The following is a 23,605-nucleotide window of genomic DNA, read 5'->3' as shown; positions in this document are numbered from 1 at the left end:
GTGCAGCCCTCAGGACGTATTTTGGGGTGACAAAGAGTGTTTTTAGGGGAAGGGGGTTATTAAAATTCACTTCCCTGCACATAAGCACCAGTGCACTGTTAGTCTGGGATGCTTCAGAAGCCTGAGCGCTTCTCCTGTACTTTTGTTAGATGTCTTGTTAGTCTGCCCATCAGCCGTTGTTCTTCTGTGCAGTTTGAGTTTGGCAGGGAGGCACAACTGCAGGATCTGGAATTGTGTGCCCCACCTTTTTCTATTGTGTTGTTTTCCTGTAGCAAATTATGTGGAAAATTGTAAGAGAGGACACATCTTCTAAGAAGACTAGAAGCAGGACCAGACAGTCATATTGTTGACCTCCATGTTTGTCTTTACTCTCCTTGTCTCAAACTGAGCTTTCTTTCCTGCTGTCTGAAAAGCTTCCCATTTGCCGAAGAGTCAGAGGGTATGATTCTCTCTTGGCTTGAATAGGATCCTACATCAGGAAGGATATTCAGCTGCTAACAGAAAGCCATTCCAAACCAGGGTTGTGCATGAATCAATTTTTTGTGATTCGATTTGGGGCCGAATAGAATCAGCCAGATTTAATTTGAACTTGCATCTGATCAGATTTGAGTTAGATTTGATTCAATTCAGATTCGGATCAATTTGGACCACTTCTAAAGGTCCTAAGGGCACCATATTTAGGTGGTAGGTAGGTCCCCATGGGTGCCCCTACCACCCAAATTTCAAGGCAGTGGTGTACTTGGTTGATTTTTAATCTTTTTTTGTTGTGTTTTTACTGATTTTGCATATTTCTGCCATAGGAAATAATGGGGATTCAAAGTCACCCTGTCCCTAACCTTCATTTCTTCTGTTCATTTTGACTGTCATTGGACAGTGCCAACTATCAACTGCCATGTGCCAACTAAACACACATACACACCCCTGAAAGGTAGTGCTCCATTTATTTTTTAGGAATATTTAGGTGTTTAGATTATTTGCTGTCTAATAACTTTTCCTCATAATTAATCCCTATGAGGATTTATTATATGCCTTCATTTCTTCTGTTCATTTTGACTGTCATTGGATAGTGCCAACTGTCAATTGCCATGTGTCAGCTACATCCCATGTGCCAACTACCCTCCAACCCACAAACCACTGGAGTACTCAGTTTATATTTTAGTAATTTTTGAGGTGTTTAGACTCAAAAATTTAGAGGTGTGTAATGAATGCTGTTTAGAGGTGTGTAATGAATCCTCATAGGGATTCATTATGAGGAAAGGTTATTAGACACCAAACTCTTGAAAAAATCCCTAGAACATAAAAAAAAATCCCTAGTTCCCCACTGCCTTATGGGTGGGAGGGGGGTACAGTTGGCACACGGCAGTATCCAATGACAGTCAAAATGAACAGAAGAAATGAAGGTGTATAATGAAGCCTCATAGAGATTCATTATAAGGAAAGGTTATTAGACACCAAAGGATCCACACACTTGAAAAATAGTGACCACACATTTTTCTCCATTACTCCACGTCTATAATGGCTAGAACTTAGCTTTTTAAAAAAAGAAAAGAAAAGAAAGAAAGTTGGGAATAGTGGAATTAAAAGGAGAAACCCAAATCTCGAATCAATTTGAATCAACTCTGGTGTGATTCGATTCAAGCTTGAATATGGCCAGGAGTTTCTGGGCATATTTCTTTCGAGCTCGAATTGACCAGATTTGGGTCGAATCGATTCAAATCTGAATTAGTTTGCACATCCCTTATCCAAACCCAGTTTTCTTCTCCCCCTCCCCACCCCACCACAATATGCTAAGGAGACAATCACCTATACCAATTAGCCTATAACTATCCACACCATTATTTGCACATATTCACTATAAATACAGAACAGTCAGAAGTAACTATTCCCTGATCTCACTTCCCTGTGTAGACTTTTCTGCTTTGCTCATCATTTTAGCAATGGACTCCACTCCCAGTTCCTCTGTCTTCTCCTTCCATCTGCCCCCATCCCATCTGCATTTTGACCACCTCACTGAACTTACCATTCTTTATTTCTATAAGAAGAAAAACTTAATTATTGAGAGTCTTTTATTTGACTCTTGCTAGTCCCCTACATTGGTTTATTTTTGAACTAATAATTAATTGTTCTAATTCCTGCCATTATTCATTGACACCCTTGATTTTATTAAACACTGCTCCTACCGTCGTGGTGGGGTGGTTGAGAGATTACAACAAGCTTACCTTTTTGGAGAGCATCTCCACCAGTGTGGCCAAGTTTGTTCTGTGGTTATATCTACAGGCAGAAGATCGATAGCATTAATTAGGATATATTTTCTCCTCCTGGGTACATCTACGAACCGTATTAGGATATTCTTCATGATCAGCCAGCAGTCTTAGACAAATGCTTACATTAACTCCTTTGACTTGGTTTGAAAGGTAAAATGTGCTGTCGAGTCGGTGTCAACTCCTGGCAACCACAGAGCCCTGTGATTCTCTTTGGTAGAATACAGAAAGGGTTTACCATTGCCTTCTCCTGTGCAGTATGAGATTATGCCTTTCAGCATCTTCCTATATGGCTGCTGCCCAATATAGGTGTTTCCCATAGTCTGGGAAACCATTTCTGGGAAACATATCAGCAGGGATTCCAACCGGCAGCCTCTGGCTTAGTAGTCAAGCCATTTCCTTGTTTAAAAATGGTGGCTGATGGTCCAATCCAATGAAAAGTGTGGAGATGAAACCTACCAAAAACAGAAGAGCAAGAAAAGGGAATGGGACAACTGAATCCTCCCCTTGTCCCTCCCCCAGACAGTTAATTGGTGGGATTTAAGTCTTTTTTTACCCCTAGAAGCACCCGCAGACCCAGTTTGGATTGGGCTGGGGAACTGAACACAGGACCCATTTATATGAATAACTCCTCATCTTACTAGGGATATGCATGCGGAAACTGCTTCTGCTGGGTTAGCACATAGCACTGGAAGCTTCCATCAGTTTAAAGCAGTCTCGCCTCTACCATGAACTCAGTAGGTAGTTGTCTTTGGCAAGCCATTTTCTCTTGCTCTCAGCCACACCTTGGCAATATGGGGATGAGAATACTGACCTACCTTGCAGAGCAGTTGTAAGTATCAGAAGACATTAATTTATATGAAGCATTTTGGATGCTCTAAAGTGCTACAACCAGGCCAATTATAGATGACCAGTTTGCAGATGGCACCAGAAGAACTGGTTCCTAAAATCCAGAATGATATTTCCAAGCTGGGTATCTGTGCAATAGAATGGCATATGGGAGCAATTGAGCCTGGATAGTGTTGTGGTTAGAGTGTTGGACTAGGACAGGTGAGTCCCAAATTCAAATCCCCTTTCAGCCATGATACCTACTGGATGACTCTGAGCCAGTCGCTTCTCTCTCAGCCTAGTCCACAGTACCTTACAGGCTTGTGAGGATAAACACAACCATGTACGCCACTCTGGGCTCCTTGGAGGAAGAGCAGGATATCAGTGTAAAAATAAATAAATAAATGTGCATGCTCTTAGGTTCCAAGAGTGCTGTCCTGCAACAGATCTTTTCTGCACAATTGTTTTTCCACACAATAAATGTGCAGCTGTTACTGTAGATGCCTTCCTTCAAGTCAACACTTCTGTTGTTGAGTTATCGCATTTATGTGCATTCAGAGCATATGGTTTTGTAAACGGCAAAATGCAAAAAAAACAAAACACCAACCACAACAAAACCAACCCGCCAAATTTCTGAGCCATTACTATTGCCATGCAGAATATAGTTGCAGACATCTTGGACAGGCTGCACACCTTGGAGTGCACTAGCTAAACAAGACCCATGGCTGAGAGAGGAGTGTGCACATATTTCCGAGGACCTCCATAGAAGCTATGTTTAAATCAAAGTGCTCACTAAATTTTCAAGTAGTTGCCATAATCGATGCAAAAGGCTGCTTTGAAGTGATGAATTCTTTCTTCTGTGCAAAAAATGCATTTGGGCCAAAAGCCATTTGAAAAATGTTTGTATGAATGAGCTCTTAACTGACACAGTATTCAGAGTTTTCACAGGCAGTGTGGCAAAAATGGATTTTGATTTCTTGTACTGCAAACAGCTTTTTACAGAAATGTGGGATTGAAAAGGGGGGCCTGCACATGGGCAGGGTTCATGTTGATCCCTCCTGTCCTTTAAAAATTACTGAAGAGGAAATGCCACATCTTCCAGAAGCCACTTGTTCCACTGCCTCTGCACAAAGCCCCCTCAAGCTTTGACCCTAACTCCTGGTATTTGCTGGCGCCTGAAACCCTCTGCTGGTCTTTGCCACTTGACTGATGCACTTGTAAACAAAACTACTTGTCCGCTCTCTTATTTTCTTGGAGGGAAAGGGAAGCTTGTAAAAGTCACTTGCACAGGCGGCCTTCAGTAAACTTCATGAGTTCACGACTTGTGCTGCTCTTTAATGCATGCACCCTGCTTCTTAAGCTATAATCTTTTCCTGGGGTGACATTTTTGTCACTGTTGCTGACATGAGGATCCTTAAAAAAAATAATTCTCCAGGTTTGTATGTCTGCTTTCCTTTCAGACAAGAAAAAGTGTTTGCTTTATCTTATGCTTATCAGTGCAGTTATATGAAGTGTGCAGAGAACTTGTAAGCTCTTGCTGCTGACCATGCATTAAGGAACTATCTGTTCTCTTTTTGTCAAACAAGAACAATTTCTCCTCAGCAGAATTGCTAATGAAGACTTCATAGGCTCCAACTGTCCCTATTTACCAAGAACAGTCCCTGTTCTTTGGAATCCATCTGTCTCTGATTAATCATGTTCCTGTTTTTGCCTTTTGGGGATGCCGGCTTTGTTTTTTCACTTGAGTTGCTAGAGTTGTCATTCTTCAGGATTCAGCTTCCTCCCCAGAATCTCTAGAAATTAAATCTCCAAGTATGTGTGTGGATACATTGTATCTGTTGCACCTGAGGCAAGGTGGAGCAATGGCCTCAGGCAGCAAGTGTGCCAAGGGGTGGCGAGTGCAGGCTCTCTGTCACGAGTGTCACCACAGCTGCCTGCTGCCACCGTCCCCACCCTCACCTCCTCTGCCACTGGCCCATCCCTTGACATTTTCCACCAGCCTCCCTGCCACTCCTCCCCAGCCTCTCCTTCCAGGGTGAGCTGGAGGTGTAGGCTAATGAGGCAGCAAGAATGGAGCATGCATCTGTGCTGTTTTGGGCTAATCCATTCCTTGATCCAGGCCAGCTTTTGAATGGGGCTTTAGTATTCCAGTCCTGAAGTAGAGGTGGGGCTAACAGCCAGCAGCAAGAGCATGGAAAAGCAGTCTGCCCTTGCCTCTCAGTACATAATATCTCTTTCATTAAACTATTAATATTCCTGATTCCACTCCACTGCCTTGTCCTTGCATACCACAACTCTTCCCTTTTGGATTCTACAGCATCCAGTGGCAGTGTAGCAGAATTCCCTCCCAAGTTCAAAGTGAAGGATTGACACCAGCAATTGAGAGAAAACAGATATTTATTGCCAGCAAATATTGATCTCAGTGGAATAGTTTCCCAAAGTCTGAGATAAGGATTACATCGTGATTCCAGCTTTTATACCCATTTCAATTACATTCAGTGTATACAATCCACATTGGTTAGCTTCACTTAATCGTCATTTTACAGTTATTATAATTAGACAACATTCCTCTATTATAATTAAGCCTTCTTCTTCTTTCTGCATATTGATAAGCAAACTATCTCACTCCTCCCTCCAGATGTGCCCTTGAAGGTGTTAGTTTGCATGCTTCGTTATCTCCAGATTCCAAACCAGGGCCTCTCGCCGGCATTCCAGCCAGGCCAGCGAGATTTATGACTTTTAGCAACTTACAGTTAAAACAGTTTGCAAACCCTTTAACCATTTCTTGACCAGCACAAACCTTGAGTCTGCCTCAGCAGCAGCTTCACCTGGTAGCCTCTCTCTATCATTGTGCCTACACCAGCAACTCACTTTCTCTCTCTTTCTCCTCCAGCAACAAACTGAATTAGAGGAGAGAAAGCAGAAGAGACACTTGTTGCTGGAGTGGGAGGTGGTGGGGTGGCATTTGGAGAAAGAGAACTGTGTCTGCAAACTGGTGCAGACACAGCAGTGGCAATGAAGAGAGGTCATGACTGGATGCAAGTTGTGTCCACACTGTCTCACTAGCGTCAAACAGCAAACAGCAGCACTCCCTGGAAGGCAAGGCCAGCGAGGGTAAAGGGGGGGCACTGGGGTCAATGAAGTGGGGATGGGCTGGTGAGGGAGGCGGGGGGGGTCAGTGTAGGGGCGGGGTGGCATCAGTGCAAGCAGCGTCCCAGGGTGCAGACAGCTCCTGGCCATTCATCAAAGGGCATCATGAGCATGACCCAGTGCAGTACCATCTAGTGGGTGGGATCCAGTCCAGCAATGTGTGAGGGGGATTCAGCAATTCAGTGGGGGGTGAGGCTTGAACAGCAAACTTTGGTATGAGAACTGGTTGTCACAAGCATACCTCCTGTTTTCATTTGCAAAAGGGAGGGAAGGGCTCGGCTCATCAGTTTTAGTAACCTAGAATCATGTGCCCTACATCCACTTTATGGCCTGCTTTCTGTATGTGACGTGCTTCTAGTCAGAACTGTACCCCACACGTTCCCAGTTGCTTGGCCACACCTTTTACACATTCACATTGCCTCTATTTTCACCAGTGAAATGCTGTAGGGTATGAGACTTTTCTTTCTCATCTATCGTATTTAGGTGCAGACAGGAAAGAGGGACCGAGAAAATATCCAGCCAGTAAATTATATTTTCAACAGCATATTTAGTTTTTAAGACACAGTTAAAGAAATGCTGCTTTGAAGACTCTCTTTGTGTGTTCGTTCCATTGTCTTCTGAAGTTCGAAGGTTGCCACAAACAAGCTAGTCTTGTGATAGACCTGCCTCACTGGAATTCCCGGCCACCCGATTGTTCTTTGGCACCTTTCCTGTTGACTTTTTAAATGGCACTTGAAAATGTTTTCATTTCAAAAGGCATTCCTCAGTGTTTCCTGAGCTGCTTCTGCTGTTTGGGTAGCTTTACTGGTTTTTACCTGTCTGCGTTTTTTGTTGTTGTTAATATTATTTTTATAGCTGTTTGTTTTCATTGTATATTTATTGTTGTGTTTTACTTTTTTGCTAGCTGCCTTGAATTCAATGGGGGGAAGTGGGGGGATATAAATGTCCACATAAATCAATGAAGATTGATAGGTGGAAAGGGGGGAAATGATTGAATGGTCCAAAAAATGGAACTTCATTCACTCAGAACCTGTTAAGTTCTCTATGCCTGGCTTTTTACCACTTAGACCTCCTTTTATTCCTCCCATCTGGCTAGATCATGGGGGCAGCATGTGAAGTTTTCAAAGCACACCTACACACCTTACAACCTATCGGACTGCACCCACCTACTAGCCTTGTAGAGTAAGTCACGAAGGGTTCAATCAACATGCCTCCCTGCTGTGCAAAAAGGGGGAAAGGGTCAGGCATCTGGCAGACTACAGATAATGGCTGGTGGGCTGTCTTTGTTGGGGTAGGAGTAAAACAGTGAACGCTTGCTCAGAAGTGTTGGTGTTACTTGTGGCCATTTCAGTGGACGATGGACTTACGAAGACAAATTTGTCTGGCATTAAGATTGATGAACTCCTCCCAGTCAGTCTCTGAATTTGGCTCATAAAAATGAACTAACCCCCCCCCCCCCCACAACTCAGAAAAGTTCTCTCTCTCTAACTGAATCCTATTTCAGGCACTGTCACAGTGGTGACATTGGGAGAGTGACATGGTCTGATTCAGTCCCGCCCTCAACCCCTGTTTATACCCAACAGCTTCGCGCTTGCCTCCTCTCCCAGCTTCTACTCCCCCCTTACCTTTTTTGTGGGTCCACTGACAGCAAAAGGAGAACAGAAAGCCAATTCTCTCCCCGCCCCTCTTCCTGATTTCTAGCATGTGGTGATGATGCATGCCAGATTCCAGGAGTGCTGGGAATTTATCCAGATACACTTAGTCATTGCAGTAGCACTGAATAAACTATAGTTCCCAGCACTCTGCATCTGGAATGCAGCCATCACAACATACCAGAAATAAGGGGGAGAGAGAGATGGCCCTCCCTACTCCTTTTGCTGCCACTGGAGCCACAAGAAAGGTAAGTGGGGTGGGAGGGGTCTTGGATGCAGGGAATGTGTCAGGTTTCACCTAGACAACAACCCAGAGAAGATTCCATCTGCGGAGGAGGAAGAGCCCACCCAGTTCCAAATCCCTGACCCTGATAACCACTCCTGGATATTCCAGGGCTGCAGCAGCCAGAGCCGATCACCCTCTCAGCCCTGGAACACTGGACCTGGTACCCTGCATTAGGGCACTTGCTCCTTCCTTGGGAAGCCTCTCCATCCCCTCTGGGTCTCCTGGAGCAGAAGCAATGGCACATCAGGGAAGGGATGCAGGTGGAGTGCTCGCCTTGCTGCTTGACCTCCCTTCTGATGGGCCTACTTGGAAGGAGAGGGAGGCAGCTTGGGGGCTCCTTCTGGAGTAGGGATCCAGGAAGGGAGGGAGCTCTAACCAGTTACATAAGCCATCAGTTGGCACCAGCCTTCTGCTGGTTCAACAGCTCCCATTCAGAACTCTGGGTTCTGGCCTGCTGCCATGGCTGCATTGGAGGGGACACGGCTCACATCTGCAGAAGAAATTTTGAATCATTATCATTACCTTGTATTGGAGATTAGCATTATGAACCTAGCACATTTCACCTCTGACCTGGCAAGGCTGGCATCAGGGTTAGCATCAATGGGCAACGGCTGAGGCCCCAAGGCCGTACTGTCAATCTCCATAACCACACTTTGCCCACAGGCTTTGTGTGGTAGTGGGAGAGCAACTCTCTCACCTATTAAGAGAGTCACTCCATGGTTGCCTCATCCTCCCTCCCATAACATCTGCCAAGGTAAGCCCCAGAACAACCCTTAAGGAGGCCCAGGTAGGAAGGACTCACAAAGGGCAGTTTGCTGAAGACCCCCTGAAACCTGTAGCTGGCCCGAGCAAAGTCCGGGGTCACGAACTGAGATAAAACATGCACAGATTAAAATCACTTAAAGCCAAACTGGATGTGTCAAGGAGAGCTGCATTATTCTGGAAAATGGTGGAGGGCCTTTTCTTATAATGAGGAGTGTGGTATGAGGGAAGCTAAGATATCTTGCCTTATTACCAATTTTATTTATTTAGAAATGTATATCCCTCCACAAGGCATCCACAGGACTCTCCCTTTTGTGGGAAGGGTAATGGGCAGAAACATTGGCCAGTGAGAAGGGCAGGATTGTGCTGCAGATGGCCTCTGTTACGGTTGCTGTTTCAACCACTTCTGGGAGGCAATCTGTAGCACAGTGGGCAGCCCACTCCCTCCTCCTTTCTGGCAAATATTTTCAGAGGTTTCCATCCACTGTGGAAAATGAACCCCACAAAAACTCAACACAGCCCTACTTTTCAGTGCTACGTGTGTTCCAAGGCTGAGCCTTGGTCCTGAAAGCAAGTTTTGAAGCTAAGCCCTACTGGACTCTGGCTCCAATATATTCTTGTCAACAGGGCAGCTGGTGAATTCTATAAACACTGGAGGCATTACTTTTGGTCTTTTCTGGCTGAGTAATTTGCTTCGTGCTGAACATGTATATGTATAATTGTGTGAAAAGTTGTGATTGTACTTACAAAACTGGATTATTCACAGTCCCATCTGTATTTTTTCATGCTGCAAGAGCAATGAGTGAAATAAATGATAGGATCTTTCCATTAAATTATATTGTATTGTTTGTATTTGTCTTGATTCTGAAATAATCTACAGTATCTGTCAAGTCCTAGTTTATTTGTTGTGGAAGTGGCGAAATCCTAAAGAGTCTTTCCTTTATTGCTCAATCTGGACCTTCCTGAGTCATTTCCAATAAAGATGGGGGAAAGTCAAAGCTGACGTCTTCTTACAATTGGGAATACAGAGCTTCTGGAAACAGATCAATAATTTATAATTGTCTTGCCTGTAGCTGTAAATTAAAGTAATGATCTTTTTTTATAGTGATGAAAAACACTTGCAATACCTATTGAAATGGATGAATTCTATATAAGCACCTGTTTTATTAAGTTTTGTTTTTAAACTTCGTAGGAAATCAATGTGTTGACAGTACCGTTGGTCAACCAAGACAGAGAAAAAATTTCCGAGAAGCGAAGCCAGCCACTAAAATCTGAGAAAGAGGCACTGTTGATAGGTAAGGTTAACTCAGTGCTCCATTTCCTTTCCAATTATTGTATTGCCTCTAGCAAATAAAACATAGTCATACAAGATAAGCAGCCTATTTTATATTTCACTGTGTGAGAGCTGAAGAAAATACCAGTTAACAGACACATGTGGTTATTTATAGTGAGTGTGTTAATTTTGTACAACTTTCTTGTAATGAACAAGAACTACAGACTAGTGAAAATTGTATTCCACTGGAAGAAGTGTTACAAGAGTTCTTATGGTTTGGGCTTAACAGCCAATTCACCTCTCCACCCCCTACTTAGAAGTAGGAGTCTCTCAAACACAGCAGCACCATTCCAGGTTTTGATCAGGGCTGAGCAAATATTCATAGGAGTCAAATGTAGGCGTCAAATGCTTGATCTTGGAAATATTCAAGATTAAATTGCAAAAAGCAATGCATTTTGAGATTGGTTATTTTGTGCCTTCTAGTCACCAGAGATCTAATCAGCATAGTGGTATTCCTGATCCTGCAGCAATTCCCAGACCTAAACACATTCATAAACACTTATTTGGAAGACTTCTGCACAGGCCATGCTGCTTATCAGTCCTAAGTAGAGGCAAACCCTGTTAACTATGGACCTAGCATCTGCGGTCGAGTAGTTGCCACCCATCCCTGTTATACGCACAAACAATTGGCAGCTAAGGGGTTAAGACTTGTATATCCACAGGTCAGGGATGGGTAGAAATGACCTCCTAGGTCATTTCCATCTGCCATTTTAAGTAAGGGGGCAATTTTTTGGCTTGTTCTTTTGTGTGTGTGTTTTTAAATCCTACCCAAAATATACTTTTTTTTTTTTTTGCTTTAAAAAAATGAAAATTTCAGCATTTTGGAGGGTTTGCTGTACAGCTTGGGTCACATAGAGCATGGTATGGCATTCCCGCCCGCCCCCCCCCCCTTTCCCCTCTTTTTGCTGGCTAGGGAACCTAGCTAGGGAACCATTGCCCTGATGCCCTGTTATCTGTGGTTTCACTATCTGCACCCCCCATCGACCCCTGTGGATAATGGGGTTCTCCTATAATGCAGCACTCTGGAGCTGCCAGAAATTCCAGCATTTGGGTTATGCACAAGCACATGCATATGCAATATTCACACTTACTGAATCTGGCAATCATTCATCTCCCTAATAAGGAAGGAGGTTGCCCAGTGTACTGAGGGCTGAGCTGGCATCCTGCACACTTGTGGCTTCACTACAGCCTAAAAAGAACATTCATTCATTCATTCATTCATTTAGAATATTTATACCCTGCTCCTCCAGTACACTACTGATCAGGACGGCTCACAATATCAACAAAACAGATGTAACGTGAAAGATGAATAAAGTTAAACAAATTTAAAAACCATACTAAAACCACATTTAAAATTACAAATTTTAAAAGTTCCAAAAAAGTTATTAATAAAAAGTTTAAAACTGAGAACTAAAAAAACCTACTGGATATAAGCAGCAGATAAAACATTTAAAAGTCTCTTTTAAAATATGTGCGTTTAATTAAAAAAAAACCACTGAGGAGAGGAGGTATGGCAAAGCTCTTTGGGAAGGACATTCCAAAGCTGTGGGGGGCCACAACCAAAAAGGCCCTTCATTGGTCCTCACCAGCTGGATCTCCATTAGTGGCATGAGCCGAGCCTGATATGCCAAGTGGAGGGCCCTGGCAGGTTCATATGGTCAAATGATGTCTGACAGGTACCACGGCCCCAAACCGTGTAGGGCTTTAAAGTTCAAGACCAGCACCTTTTAATCTAGCCTGGAAGCGAACTGGTAACCAGGGAAGCTGCCGCAGGATGAGTGTGATACTCATGGTAACTTGCACCCACGAGCATCCTTGCAGCAGCATTCTGGACCAGCTGAAGCTTCCGAACCATCTTCAAGGACAGCCCCACATTAGAATGCATTGCAGTAATCCATTCTGGATGTTACCAAAACATGAGTGACTGAGGTCAGGTCTGACTTCTCCAAGTAGGGTTGCAGCTGGTGTACCTGCCGTAGCTGGTAAAAGACACCTCTGCACACAGCCACCACGGACAACGTCTGGTCTAGAAGCACCCCCAAACTGTAGACTTGGTCTTTCGGGGGCGTGTGACATTGTCCAAGACCATATTTACCTCACTACTCAGATGATCAGTTTTACCAAGTTCCCTAGAGCACTTCTGGGTTGATAACAACTCTGGATTAAGTTTCCAGCTTGTGAATAGGGGTCTGCACGGAACCAGCTGGCCCGGTTTGGTTCAGTCCGGACTGGACTCGAACCAGAACGGCCAGGTTCAGTCCGGCCCCCATCAACCCGCCCCCCCCAGTCCAGTCGGGGGGGGGGTTCCCACATTTTAAAAAAAAAATTGAATTTTTTTTTAAAAAACCTGCAGCCCCTTTGGGGGACTTCCTATAGGCCACGTGGGTTCTGTGAAGGTTCCCCCAACCCCACCGGCCTCTTAAATTACTGCTACAGCCTGGGTAATTGCTTGCTTTTGGCCCATTCGGGCCTCCATAAGTGCACGTGGTGACCATTTTGGCCACCGCCACGCATGCGTAAATGGCTTCTGCAAGGCTTGGCATGGCCCATGGCTTCACAGAGGTCATTTGCACATGAGTACATCGGTGGTGATTTAAGAGGCTGGCGGGGGTAGGGGGAACCTTCGCAGACACACACACACGGCCTACAGGAAGCCCCCCGAAGAGGCTACAGGTATTATTTTTTCATTTAAATTTTTGTAAAAAAAACATTTTTTTTTTTGGAATGTTCTGCAGACTTGTCCGGAGGTTCAGTTCCGGTCCGGACGGAACCAGGGTGGGGTTCGGTTCAATCCTGAACCCCTGGACTGAACCCCCGAACCTCCAGACCAGTCCACATATCCCTACTCGTGAAACTCTGGATTAAGCTTCAACTTGTTTGCCCCCATCCAGTCCAGAACAGCCTCCAAACCGTTCAAAGCATCCACTGCCTCCCTGTGTCTCCTGACTTAAAAGATAGGTAAAGTTGGGTGTCTTCAGCATATTGATGGTACCCTCTCCACCACCCACCGCCACCGTCTCTCCCTTCTGTCCCTGCCACTTTTCCCGCAGCTGGCCAGCCCACCATTTTCTTCCCTCCCACCCATACCTGTGGCTATCCGGAAGCTCTCCAAACTCTTGCGAGAACTGCCATACGTGGAATTAGCCACGGTTATGTCTTACAGAATTAAATATATAGATAGATAACAAGGCCAGACGGGATATTGGCAACATCCAGTTCTGGTGCTGCAAAAATCTTAGCATCCAAGTCAGAGCGGATACAAGCAATTTTATCCACAAATTAATGCAAGTTGATCACAGCAGACTGCTGAGGGTTCTGTTTGGTGGTCTTTGGGGCCCTCACATAGAAGGCCCCAAACCACTCAAAAAAGCTCTTTTGTACAACATTGAGCTGACACGATGGTGGTGGAAAAGTAGGATATCTTCACCGCCATAGAATAGCCCTGCTGCCAGAACCTGAGGGGTATACTCGTAGGTCAAATGGGCCGTAACCCAAAATTTGGCTTTAAAAAAGCAAATCTGGCAACTGAGGGGCCCTGGGTTCAGTCACATTCATTCTGAATTTTTTGCCAAAGACATTCAAGCCATCTGTCAGTCTGCTTCATTGCCCACAACTCTCCTGTATACCAGGGAGTCGCTTGGACATGGACAGTCAGGAGAGGATACCTAGGCACAACCGTGTCAATCGCCTGATCCATCTCCTCATACCAGAAGGAGAACAAGGCATCAAAAGGTTCGTCCACTTTCTCAGCAGGAAAATTCCCCAGAGCTGTCAAGAACCCATTAGGATCCATAAGCCTCCAAGGGCAGACCATCCTAACTGGTCCCCCATCCCTGCAGAGGTGTATTGGGTCCACCCTCAGTCCAATCTTTGCCAGATAGTGATCTGGCTATGACAATGGTATTAAAGCCCCCTGGACTATCCATGGAGCACTACTGTACATGTATTCTCTATCTCCCTCTGTCTGCTATGTGGAAGTATGAGGGCTTCTGGGTGATGTTAATGAGTAACTTTGAAATACATCTTGTCTGATGGTTCATAAATTGAGCCATGAGCCCAGGGTGGAATCACGCTTACCTTGTTCTGAGCAGAAACACATCTTTCATTTAAGCACTTTGCTCAGAAAAAACTAATTATTCCTGTTTGGAAGTGAAGAGATTGAGCCAACCCTTGTGACAGTCATTTCCCACTCCTCTCTCAGAACAACTTTTCAAGTTGTTTTTTTTAATGGATTTGAGTTTTTAAAATATAAGGCATTAAACAAATGTTTAATTGGCTAAACTTCCATGTTGCTTTAAACAGGGGGAAAGAAACTTTGCACCTGAAGAGTGCAACTATTAGATTTAGAACCACACTGACCTCTGTTTATTTATATGTATCTATTTAAGAATAGATATCTTGTTTGCTTTCCGAAGAACTCAAGGTGGCTTTGTTGTAGATGTGTCTGTAGGCATCCTAAATCGCTTCAGTTGCTTTGTACCTAGAATGGGAAAGGGTTCTAAAGACCTTTTTAATAACAGCAGCTGAAAATTTTAGCCAGGGGACCTAAGGCCAGCTTGTTGGCTTTCACCACAAGAGGTGAAGCTAATGTGCCACCTTGTCAGTCTCCCCACTCATCCACAGCTAGCACTACGTCACACCATTCTTCCTGCTGGCCATACACACCCTTCTCCCGTCTCCAAACAGCCTCACTTCTACATTTTTATCTCTGTCTTCTGTTGCTTGGAAGCAGGGGTGAACCAAGGCTGGAGTGCCTTGGAGTGAAGATTGCGCCCCTGTCTCCCCAACCCCACCTTCTTCAGAGAGATATGAAGGGAAGACCAAAGAGCAAGCTGTAACCCAGTCAGTGGGACCCCCTCCCTCAGCAGCTCAAGGACATGTCTGGCCTTGAGACTAACATGTGCTTCTCTCACTGCTCTGGTCTGCTCTGCAACCTGCATTGCATGGCGTACTCAGTCAAAATGTGACTGAAGTGAAGTTGCTGTAGTTTTGCTTCTGGTAGGGATGTGCTCAAACCTGTTCCGAGGCCCTTTTACAGGCCTGCGAAAGGTTCGGACGACCAGCGGTTCGGCCGGTTCGAAGGCGGAGGGAATACCTTTAAGGGTGGGAGAGGGTGCTCTTACCCTTCCCACCGCGTTTCCCCCACCAACACTGCACTTTAAAAGAGTCTGGAAGGGCAGGAGCACATGCACATCAGGTACTTCTGGTGCGACGAGGCAATGGGGTGGCAGGGAGGTATGCTGCCACCCCGCTGGGCCCTTTTAAACTGCAGCACCGGTGTGGGGAATGCAGTGGGAGGGGTGAGAGCACCCTCCCACACCCTTAAAGGTATCCCCCCGCCTTCAAGCTACTGCCCCCCGCTGATTCCATGCACATCCCTAGCTTCTGGCTGTGTTTGTTGCTAAGTAAGGGTGCTGCTGTGACAGCTGTTGCAATGCTAGGAAGTAACATAAGGAGTCATAATTGTGTATGAGAGATAAACTTTTGCCAGTGATGTTACTGCAGCACAGGCACTGTGGTTGACAGTGGATTCTGGGTCAGTGATTCTTTTTTTGCCCATTTTTGAACTGTGTTTGAAATGTGTATTCTGTGTTGGGAAGGACAGATTCCCTCTTACTGTGTGCTTTTGCTGTGTTTTTCAAGGCAGGGTTGTAAAATGCATTGCAAATTGCAATGCAAAACTTCTGTGTGCACTCTGAGTGCAACTTGTTCTGGCCATAGGGCACAATGGGGGAAATCAAAACACCCCATTATTCCCCATGAGGAGCTCCTAGGTACACCAAAGTGGGTTGTGTGATAGGGTATGGTGAGTGCTACTTACTACTCACAAAATAAATGGGCAAGGGGCAGTTTTTAACTTTTCTCCAAAACTCCAAGGATCCTATGGGGGTTTGGGGGAAAGGTAAAAATTTGATAAATATTGCCCACTTGCCTATTTATTTTGTGGTTTGGATGGTAGGTAGCACACATCATGCCCTACCTCACAACCCACTTTAGTGTCCTTAGGAGCTACCCAAGGGGAACAATGGGTGTTTTGAGCTTCCCCATTGTTCCCTATGGCTGAACACTCAAAACATTTCAAGTTTGTTTCGTTGAAACAACCACAGTTTTTGACGAAATGTTTTGGCCGTTTGTGTTTCATTTTGTGTTTGAAACAGAACACAAAATCTGTTTCGTGCACATCACTAACTTTTTGCATATGTTGCTTGCCCTTCCTCCAAGGAACTCAGGACAGTGTACATCAGGCTATCTTCACAATAACCATGGGATGTATGTCAGGGTCAGAGACAGTGACTGGCCTAAGACCACCCAATGAGCTTTTAAGCTGGCTCAGGCCTTGAGGATTGGGGACCATCAGTGCTAGACAAAGTTTTCTGTTCTGAGCAAGGTTGCAGACAGTTTTAGATTGTAAGCTCCTTGAGGGTAGGGACCTTTTGGGGGGGGGCTTATGAAGCTCTGCAAACACTGATGGTACTGTAAAAATTGAGGTAGAGCTTAAGTTGAGCTCAAAAACAACTGGAGCAGAAAGAGTTAAGCAGTCCTCATACCCTTCCACTCAGAAACAACCTGACCTATTCTGTTTTGGATTTCAAAAAGAAAAATGCAATGAAATAATCATGGAGTGCCACCATGTCATGTGGCGGTTGAACTAAATTCTAAGCACCACAGAGAGAATTCTGGAAGATCAGCCATGTTAGTCTGAGCAATGTATGGACAAATGCAGTGTTCCATCTAATAGGGATCCCCAGATTTTGTTGACTACATCTCCCAGAATCTCAAGCTGCAGTGGCTTTTGCTTGGGGATTATGGGAGTTGTAGTCAACAACATCTGGGAATCCCTGCTAGAGGGAACACTGGACAAATGTCCTGTGGATCCTTAGCCGCTGACGTGAGTTCCTTGTAAAGTGTGCTTAGAGCCGCAAGAAAGAGGGGCCACCCTATGAACAAAAATAAGCACCACTCCCTTAAGTGGTAGGTGGACATTTAGTTTTTATTTATCATAAAACATGTATGCTACTATTCTCTTTAAAACCTCTCTGTATGGTATACAACAGTAAACTTACAAACAGTAAAAGGGGCAAGGTGGGCCTCTTGAGCGAGGGAAGGCCAGAACTGGTGCGCAGCTATGGAGAAGGCTTTGTCCCAAATTCCCACCAGCCTTATTGAGGCGAGTGTTGGAACTTGGAGCGGGGCCTCTCCAGATGAATTCAGCAGATTCATATGAAGATGGGCAGTCCTTCAGGTATCCTGGACCCAAGTCGTTCAGGGCTTTAAAGGTCAAGACTTGGGCCCTGAAGCCCTTCGGGATGCTAGTTCCTGCAGGCGCCTGTCCCACTTGTGCTGTTTGGCTGCCGCCCTGAAAACCAGGCAGGTAACCACATGCTAGTCTCTGTGGGTTGAAATCTGTTGCAGTGAAGGCAAAGTGAGGCAGTTTTAAAGGGAAAGATGAAGTTGCCTGAGGAGGAATGTGTGTTTGTTTCTTCGCTAATCTGGATTAAATGCAATCCATGCTGAAGTTATTAGGAATACTCAAGGCAGTGCAATTTTTAATTCAGTTGATATTCAACATTTTCATGACAAGAGCCACTGAAGGAGAAAAAAGCAACAATTTTATCATTCCAATGCCTACAACTTTTTATTGGTAAATCAAGCATAAAACTGGGAGCTGAAACAAATGCTTCCAGCAAGTCTCTGTTCTGAAATCTCTCTCTTCATTGTGGTCACTTGGTTACAAACAGCCACTGTTCCTGGAGGTGAGAAATTGTGTTAAAATGTGCTGCCTGGGTAGAAATGTTTAAGAAATATAAAAGGTGTAACTTGGATGAAAAGCAAGCTCTGTGAAATGAAAAATCTATTTTGCTTTGGCGTGTTTGGTTCTGCCTAAGGAAATGTTCATGTTTTGTGTGTTTGTTTTAATACAGGTATCATATCAACATTTCTTCATGTTCATCCTTTTGGAGCCAATATAGAATACCTTTGGTCTTATATGCAGCAGTTGGACTCCAGGGTAAATTGAATCCACGCTATACATTTCAGTTGTACCAAAAATTGTAATAGGTGTTATCCTTAAAGTCTGTTTTTAATAAGAACATCAGAACAGCCCAGCAGGATGAGGCCAAGGCCTATCTAGTCCTGCATCTTGTTTCACAAAGTGGCCCACCAGATGCCTCTGGGAAGCCCACAGGCAAGAGGCGAGGGCATGCCTTCTCTCTTGCTGTTGCTCCCCTGCAATTGGTATTGAGAGGCATCTTGTCTCTGAGGCTGGAGGAGGTCACCCACAGACATCAGACTAGTAGGCATTGATAGACCTGACCTCCATGAATTTGTCTATTCATGGAGGACAGTAATCTAGTAATCAAGCTCTGGGGTTATAGAATTACAGCACTGGAGGATGCCTTGTGGTCTATGCAGTCTAATCACAGGCCAGAATCAAGAAGCCTACCTTAAAACGCCCTTGTCAAAGAACTGTCCAATCACTGATGAAATGCAAACAGTGTTATATTAAATCCATACTCTCCCATTTTGGCTAAACAGCAAATGGATAATGGGCATCCTTAGATGCATGACTGAGAGCACACTTAAGATGTCTTTTGATCAGTCCCTCTTTCCAGGATTCAGCCCAGCTAAATGATCCAACCAAATATTTAACATAATCTTATAATAATATCTGATGCTAAATATCCTGTCATAACCCTAGGCTAACCTCAAAATGAATCACCTCTATTGTGTGCTGTGGGGGGAGGAATAATTCCCCATGTGGGCACTTGTATCATTCACACCATTTTGCTGTCATCCCTTACCACATATTTAAACCTAGGCAGGTAAGATCTCTAGTTACCATCAACACGTGAGAATGCTGGAACTGGCTAAAGTCTATGCAACCTTCTGTTCACTGGCACAGGGTTATCGAGTGTTCCTGGCCACTCCTGAAGGCCAAGGGCCAGAGCACACAATATTCCCCACAACCACCACCCGCTCCTCCAAACTGACCCACATAATTAAAATAGGAATGCACCATAACCATGCATCTTCCTTACATCTTCCCGGTACATCCTGATGTCCTCTTGGCGTGTTCCTTAATCGTGTAAAGAATGTGCCATTTAATTAAAAATTAATATTAATTAAGGATTAATCATTGTTCATCTCTAATTTAGACTAGTTTTTGTAGTGCCTGTAGAGGGGTGGTTTAGATAAATTAGTAGGAAATGCACTAGGAAGACATCAGGTTATGCACATTCATGGCACATTCATGTTTTAATCATGTGGACTGTCCTGAAGGGGAATATCATTCAAACCCACCTGTTAGTTCCTATTTAGTTTTAGAACTGTAGGAGGGCCATAGCTCAGTGGTTGAATACATGCTTTGCATATAGAATGTCCCAGCTTCCATCTCTGATATCTCCAGGTAGGACTTCAGAAGACTGTCTGAAACCCTGGAAAGCCACTGCCAGTCATAGGGCTGGTTCAGGTAGTACTTCATCCACCAGTCCCATGAGCCTGCCAGTCCTTTCCCCACCCCAACGTGCTGGGGTGCCTTTCACTCAGTGCGGGGTGGGGGCGGGGGTGAGGCTTGCCATAAATGGCAGCATGGGCTTCACACAAACCATAATTGCCAGGATAAATGTCACTCAACCCTGAGATCACAGAAATGTATTTTGCTGTATTTTTCTTTTTCCTCCTCTCCTAGATCTCTGCAAATGAAATAGAAATGCTTTTGATGAGGCTTCCACGCATGTTTAAGCAAGAGTTCTCTGGAGTAGGTGCAACACTGGAGAAGAGGTGGAAGTTCTGTGCCTTTGAAAGAATTAAAACAACTTGACTATAGACTGGAATGGAGCTGTGTGGAAAAAAATCTCTGTGGGGCACGGGAGGGGCTAGCTGATATATTCAAGGGAGACAATTAGGTTTGGCATATACAATTCCAGAATGCTCTGAGCCTGGTTTTAGTTGCATTTGTGATGTCTTCTTGTGAAAATGTAGTTGTGTGCCGGTTCCAAAAATAACCTCCTAATGTGACAGGTCTGTTTCCTATGAAAATTCAAGAAGGATATTACCATCATACTGATGTCTATTATTAAAAATATGTTCCTTCTAAAATTAGCTCACTGAGCAAATAGGAAGAATTCCCGATTGCTAAGCTCCAGTAATGTATATGTAATATATATATAGTAGATCTTCCTCAAGTTCCATTCCTGAGAGTCTTTCTGTTTGGTAAGAAAACAAAAGTGATTTTACAGTGAGAGAAAGCATACCAAAAGCAAACTTGAAGATGTGTCTGAACGGTTATTGTATTTTGTAAATTAAGTTATCTGCTGTACCAGGGACTTTTGCCTTATTGCTAGAGGCCTGAAAATGTGATTGGATTCCTTGAGAATGCTTTACCCAGAATATTATTTTTCTAATGTAACTATTCTCCATTCTGATTTCGTTTAACATGGATTGAATATCAATTTTCATAACTATGTAAATAAAGAGGAAGCCAGTGTTACTGTATTGTATTTGGTATGTAACATTCAGGGTTATGCATCAGAAAATAAGTATTCCTTTGCATTACTGTTACAGATTTTATAGCAAATATATTAATTTTTTTTCAATAAATAGGACTTCTACCATATTGGGTTTTTTACAAGCTGCTGTTTGATTTCACACACACAAACACACCATATCCTAAATCAGCATGTCCCCATAACCAGAGGCAGATTAACCCTTGTGCCACCTGTAGTCAAGCAAGGAATTTGCCACACACACACACACAAAAGCCAAAGCCAATCCCAAAAGTCTCCTCTCCAGCAATATAATTAATTTCGTCATTCAGATCATCACATCAGAGACAGACTCACGTGACTCACAGAGACAGACTCACACGAGTGTGTCCTGTCTTCTCTCCTCTTTCCACTGGCTGGCTGCTGTTGCTCGACAATGAATGATGAGAGCTAAATGCCCGCCACAGTGGTACTGCCTACTCTCTGGCCCAGCCCCAACTTCAACTGTAGTCCCAGCTAGGCCAGGTAATGGGCAGAGGATGAGGGGCTATGCTGAGAAAGAGTCCACTGCACAGCACTCCCCTCCCCCCCCCGCCAACCCCACCACTGAGCGGCTGGAGGAGCTCCTCTCTCCTAGGCTGCTTGCTTCAGCTCTGCAGCCGGGCTCCTCTTTGTGCCTGCTGGGTGGCCCCGCCCCCTTGACTCTTCCCATGCTGCTTTGAAGGCACCTTGTCAGGAAGGAGAGAAGGGGGGCCCCAGCAGTCAGCGCAGAGGGAAACTGGACAGCTCCCAGAGAAGAGGACCCATCTAGGTGGTGGGCTAGATGACCGTCCTAGTGACAGCAGGGCAGAAACTCAAGCTGTGCACCTTGGCAGTCACACACTCATGGAGAACACGGAAGGAGTGAAGCATGCCTGGGCAAAGGGAGCCCCGTTTTCCCTATTTGGTTTGGTTTGTGTTTGCTGGGTGTTAGGTAGGAAAAGCTGTCTGAATAGGTAGTGCTTGAGCAGAAGGCAGCTGTGTGTGTGTTTTTTTTAAGAGAGAGAACAAAAACGTATTCAGATATGGTGACCAGAGCTGCACACAGTACTCCAAATGTGGCTGCACAACATAGATTTGTATAAGAGAAGGAAGAAGGGCTGGGCATTATAATATTAGCAGTTGTATTTACAATCCCTGATGATCCCTGGCAGGCATGGAATTTGCCTTTTTATAAGTACTTTTAAAAATCTAAAGCTAAAGAAGACGAGAGGGGGGGGAGGAAAACCTGCCCCCCCTACTATGACCCACAGACCCAGGACAGGAGGAGTGCAAGGCAGGGTGTGTGTGTGTGTGTGAGTTATATTTATTATTACACCGGGGTGTGGGGTGGACCAGAGAGGGAGGAGGGCCAAGAGGGTTTCATCAAACAACAATCAATAATATGGTAGTTCTAGTACCTCTCTCCTCTCCAACTTCTCCTAATAGGCTAGCTGGCTAGCTCTGTCCTCCGATCGCAGGAGGGACGGACTACAAGGAGTCAAAACACACACATACACAAACACACCTGACTTTGTCTGATGCTGACAGAGTGAGAAGATGAGAAGAACAAGAAGTGGGGGGGGCGCGTGGGATCATGTGTGCACGCACACCAAGAAACAGAGCCATGCCACCAGCAGTCAGTAGGATTGGTTGCCTTGCTTCCCACCTCCTCCCTCTGGCTCTCTGCCGCCCTCTCTCTGAGCAGGAACAATCTGTTCTGCTCTGCAGCTCCTGTCGGCCTCTCTCTGCACACACACACACACACACACGACCGACAGCAAGACTAGAGTCTGAAAGATGAGAGAGAGAGCAAGCGTAAAGTGGCACCCCCACACACACCCCACCCTGCTTTAGGCTGCTTCATTTGCTTTAGTTCCTGCCAGTGCATTGCTGGCTGCTGCCCACGTGCATGGTTGTTGCTGGTTGGTTTGTTGCATCACTCTCATGCAATTTATTTATCTATTTCCTAAATTCGCCGCTGCAGGAAGGTTGCCACCGTAGGCAGCTGCCTATCCTGCCTATTGTTAAATCCGCCTATGCCCATAACCGGTTTTCAACTCACAAAGCCAGAAAGAGCATTCATCCTGATACGATGTACTGTACAAACTGCTATGTTCAAATAGGGGCAGCAGTCAAAGAAACCACCCCCCCAAAAAACAAACTATTACTAGAGGAACATTGTGGATACAGATCATCTGTTCTTCCAAAATGAATAAATTTCACTGCCTGTTAAAACTTCATCAACTAGATTTTTTTTTTAAAAAAAACAACCCTTGCACCATAACATAAAGTCTACATCTTGCCATGTAGGAGAGCTAAAGCACCATCAAGTAGCTGATTTTCTTTTTCTTCAATTCAGAGGTGGCTATAAAGATAGATGGCTTGTCCCTTAAATGTGCCAGCAACATAAGAATTATTATTTTGAAAGTACAAATATTTGAACTCCTTTCGCAAAACAGGCTTGGATATATAGATATAGATATACATACACACACACGCGTGCCTGTTCTGAGAAAGCAGTTCAAATATTTGTACTATCTATCTATCTATCTATCTATCTATCTATCTATCTATCTATCTATCTATCTAATATAATAATATGATATAATCTTCATCATATACTGTATGGAAGATCTACAGTACATCACCACTACAACAGAGGCTTAGAAGGGCCCCCTCATCTTTTTGGCAGCCTTTCAGGGAGCATTGCAAAGTGATGCAAAAGTATTTATTTCATGATTCCTAAGATGGCCTATGTGATCCAAAAAGGCAGCATAACCTTCACTCTAAGTGGGCTTCACTGCTTTTGTTGAAGCAAATAGACCTAT

General features: G+C 44.5%; 1 protein-coding gene across 15 annotated transcripts in view; it reads left to right on the top strand.

Annotated features, from left to right (window-relative positions):
* The window catches only part of ENOX1 (ecto-NOX disulfide-thiol exchanger 1), a 577,422-nt gene extending 556,535 nt beyond the window's left edge, over positions 1–20,887 (top strand). For all 15 annotated transcript variants that reach the window (XM_053307424.1, XM_053307429.1, XM_053307433.1 and 12 more), the window contains 3 exons: positions 10,132–10,234; positions 18,195–18,280; positions 19,961–20,887. In XM_053307424.1, the coding sequence (XP_053163399.1) occupies positions 10,132–10,234; positions 18,195–18,280; positions 19,961–20,092 (321 nt within the window). In that variant the 3' untranslated portion in view covers positions 20,093–20,887. The remainder of the gene's footprint in view (positions 1–10,131; positions 10,235–18,194; positions 18,281–19,960) is intronic.
* The last annotated feature ends 2,718 nt before the right edge of the window (positions 20,888–23,605 follow it).

Source organism: Hemicordylus capensis, chromosome 3, assembly GCF_027244095.1.
Source record: "Hemicordylus capensis ecotype Gifberg chromosome 3, rHemCap1.1.pri, whole genome shotgun sequence".
Taxonomy (NCBI): Eukaryota; Metazoa; Chordata; class Lepidosauria; order Squamata; family Cordylidae; genus Hemicordylus; species Hemicordylus capensis.
The sequence above is the reverse complement of the archived record's forward strand: the minus strand, read 5'-3'. Positions and strand labels throughout refer to the sequence as shown.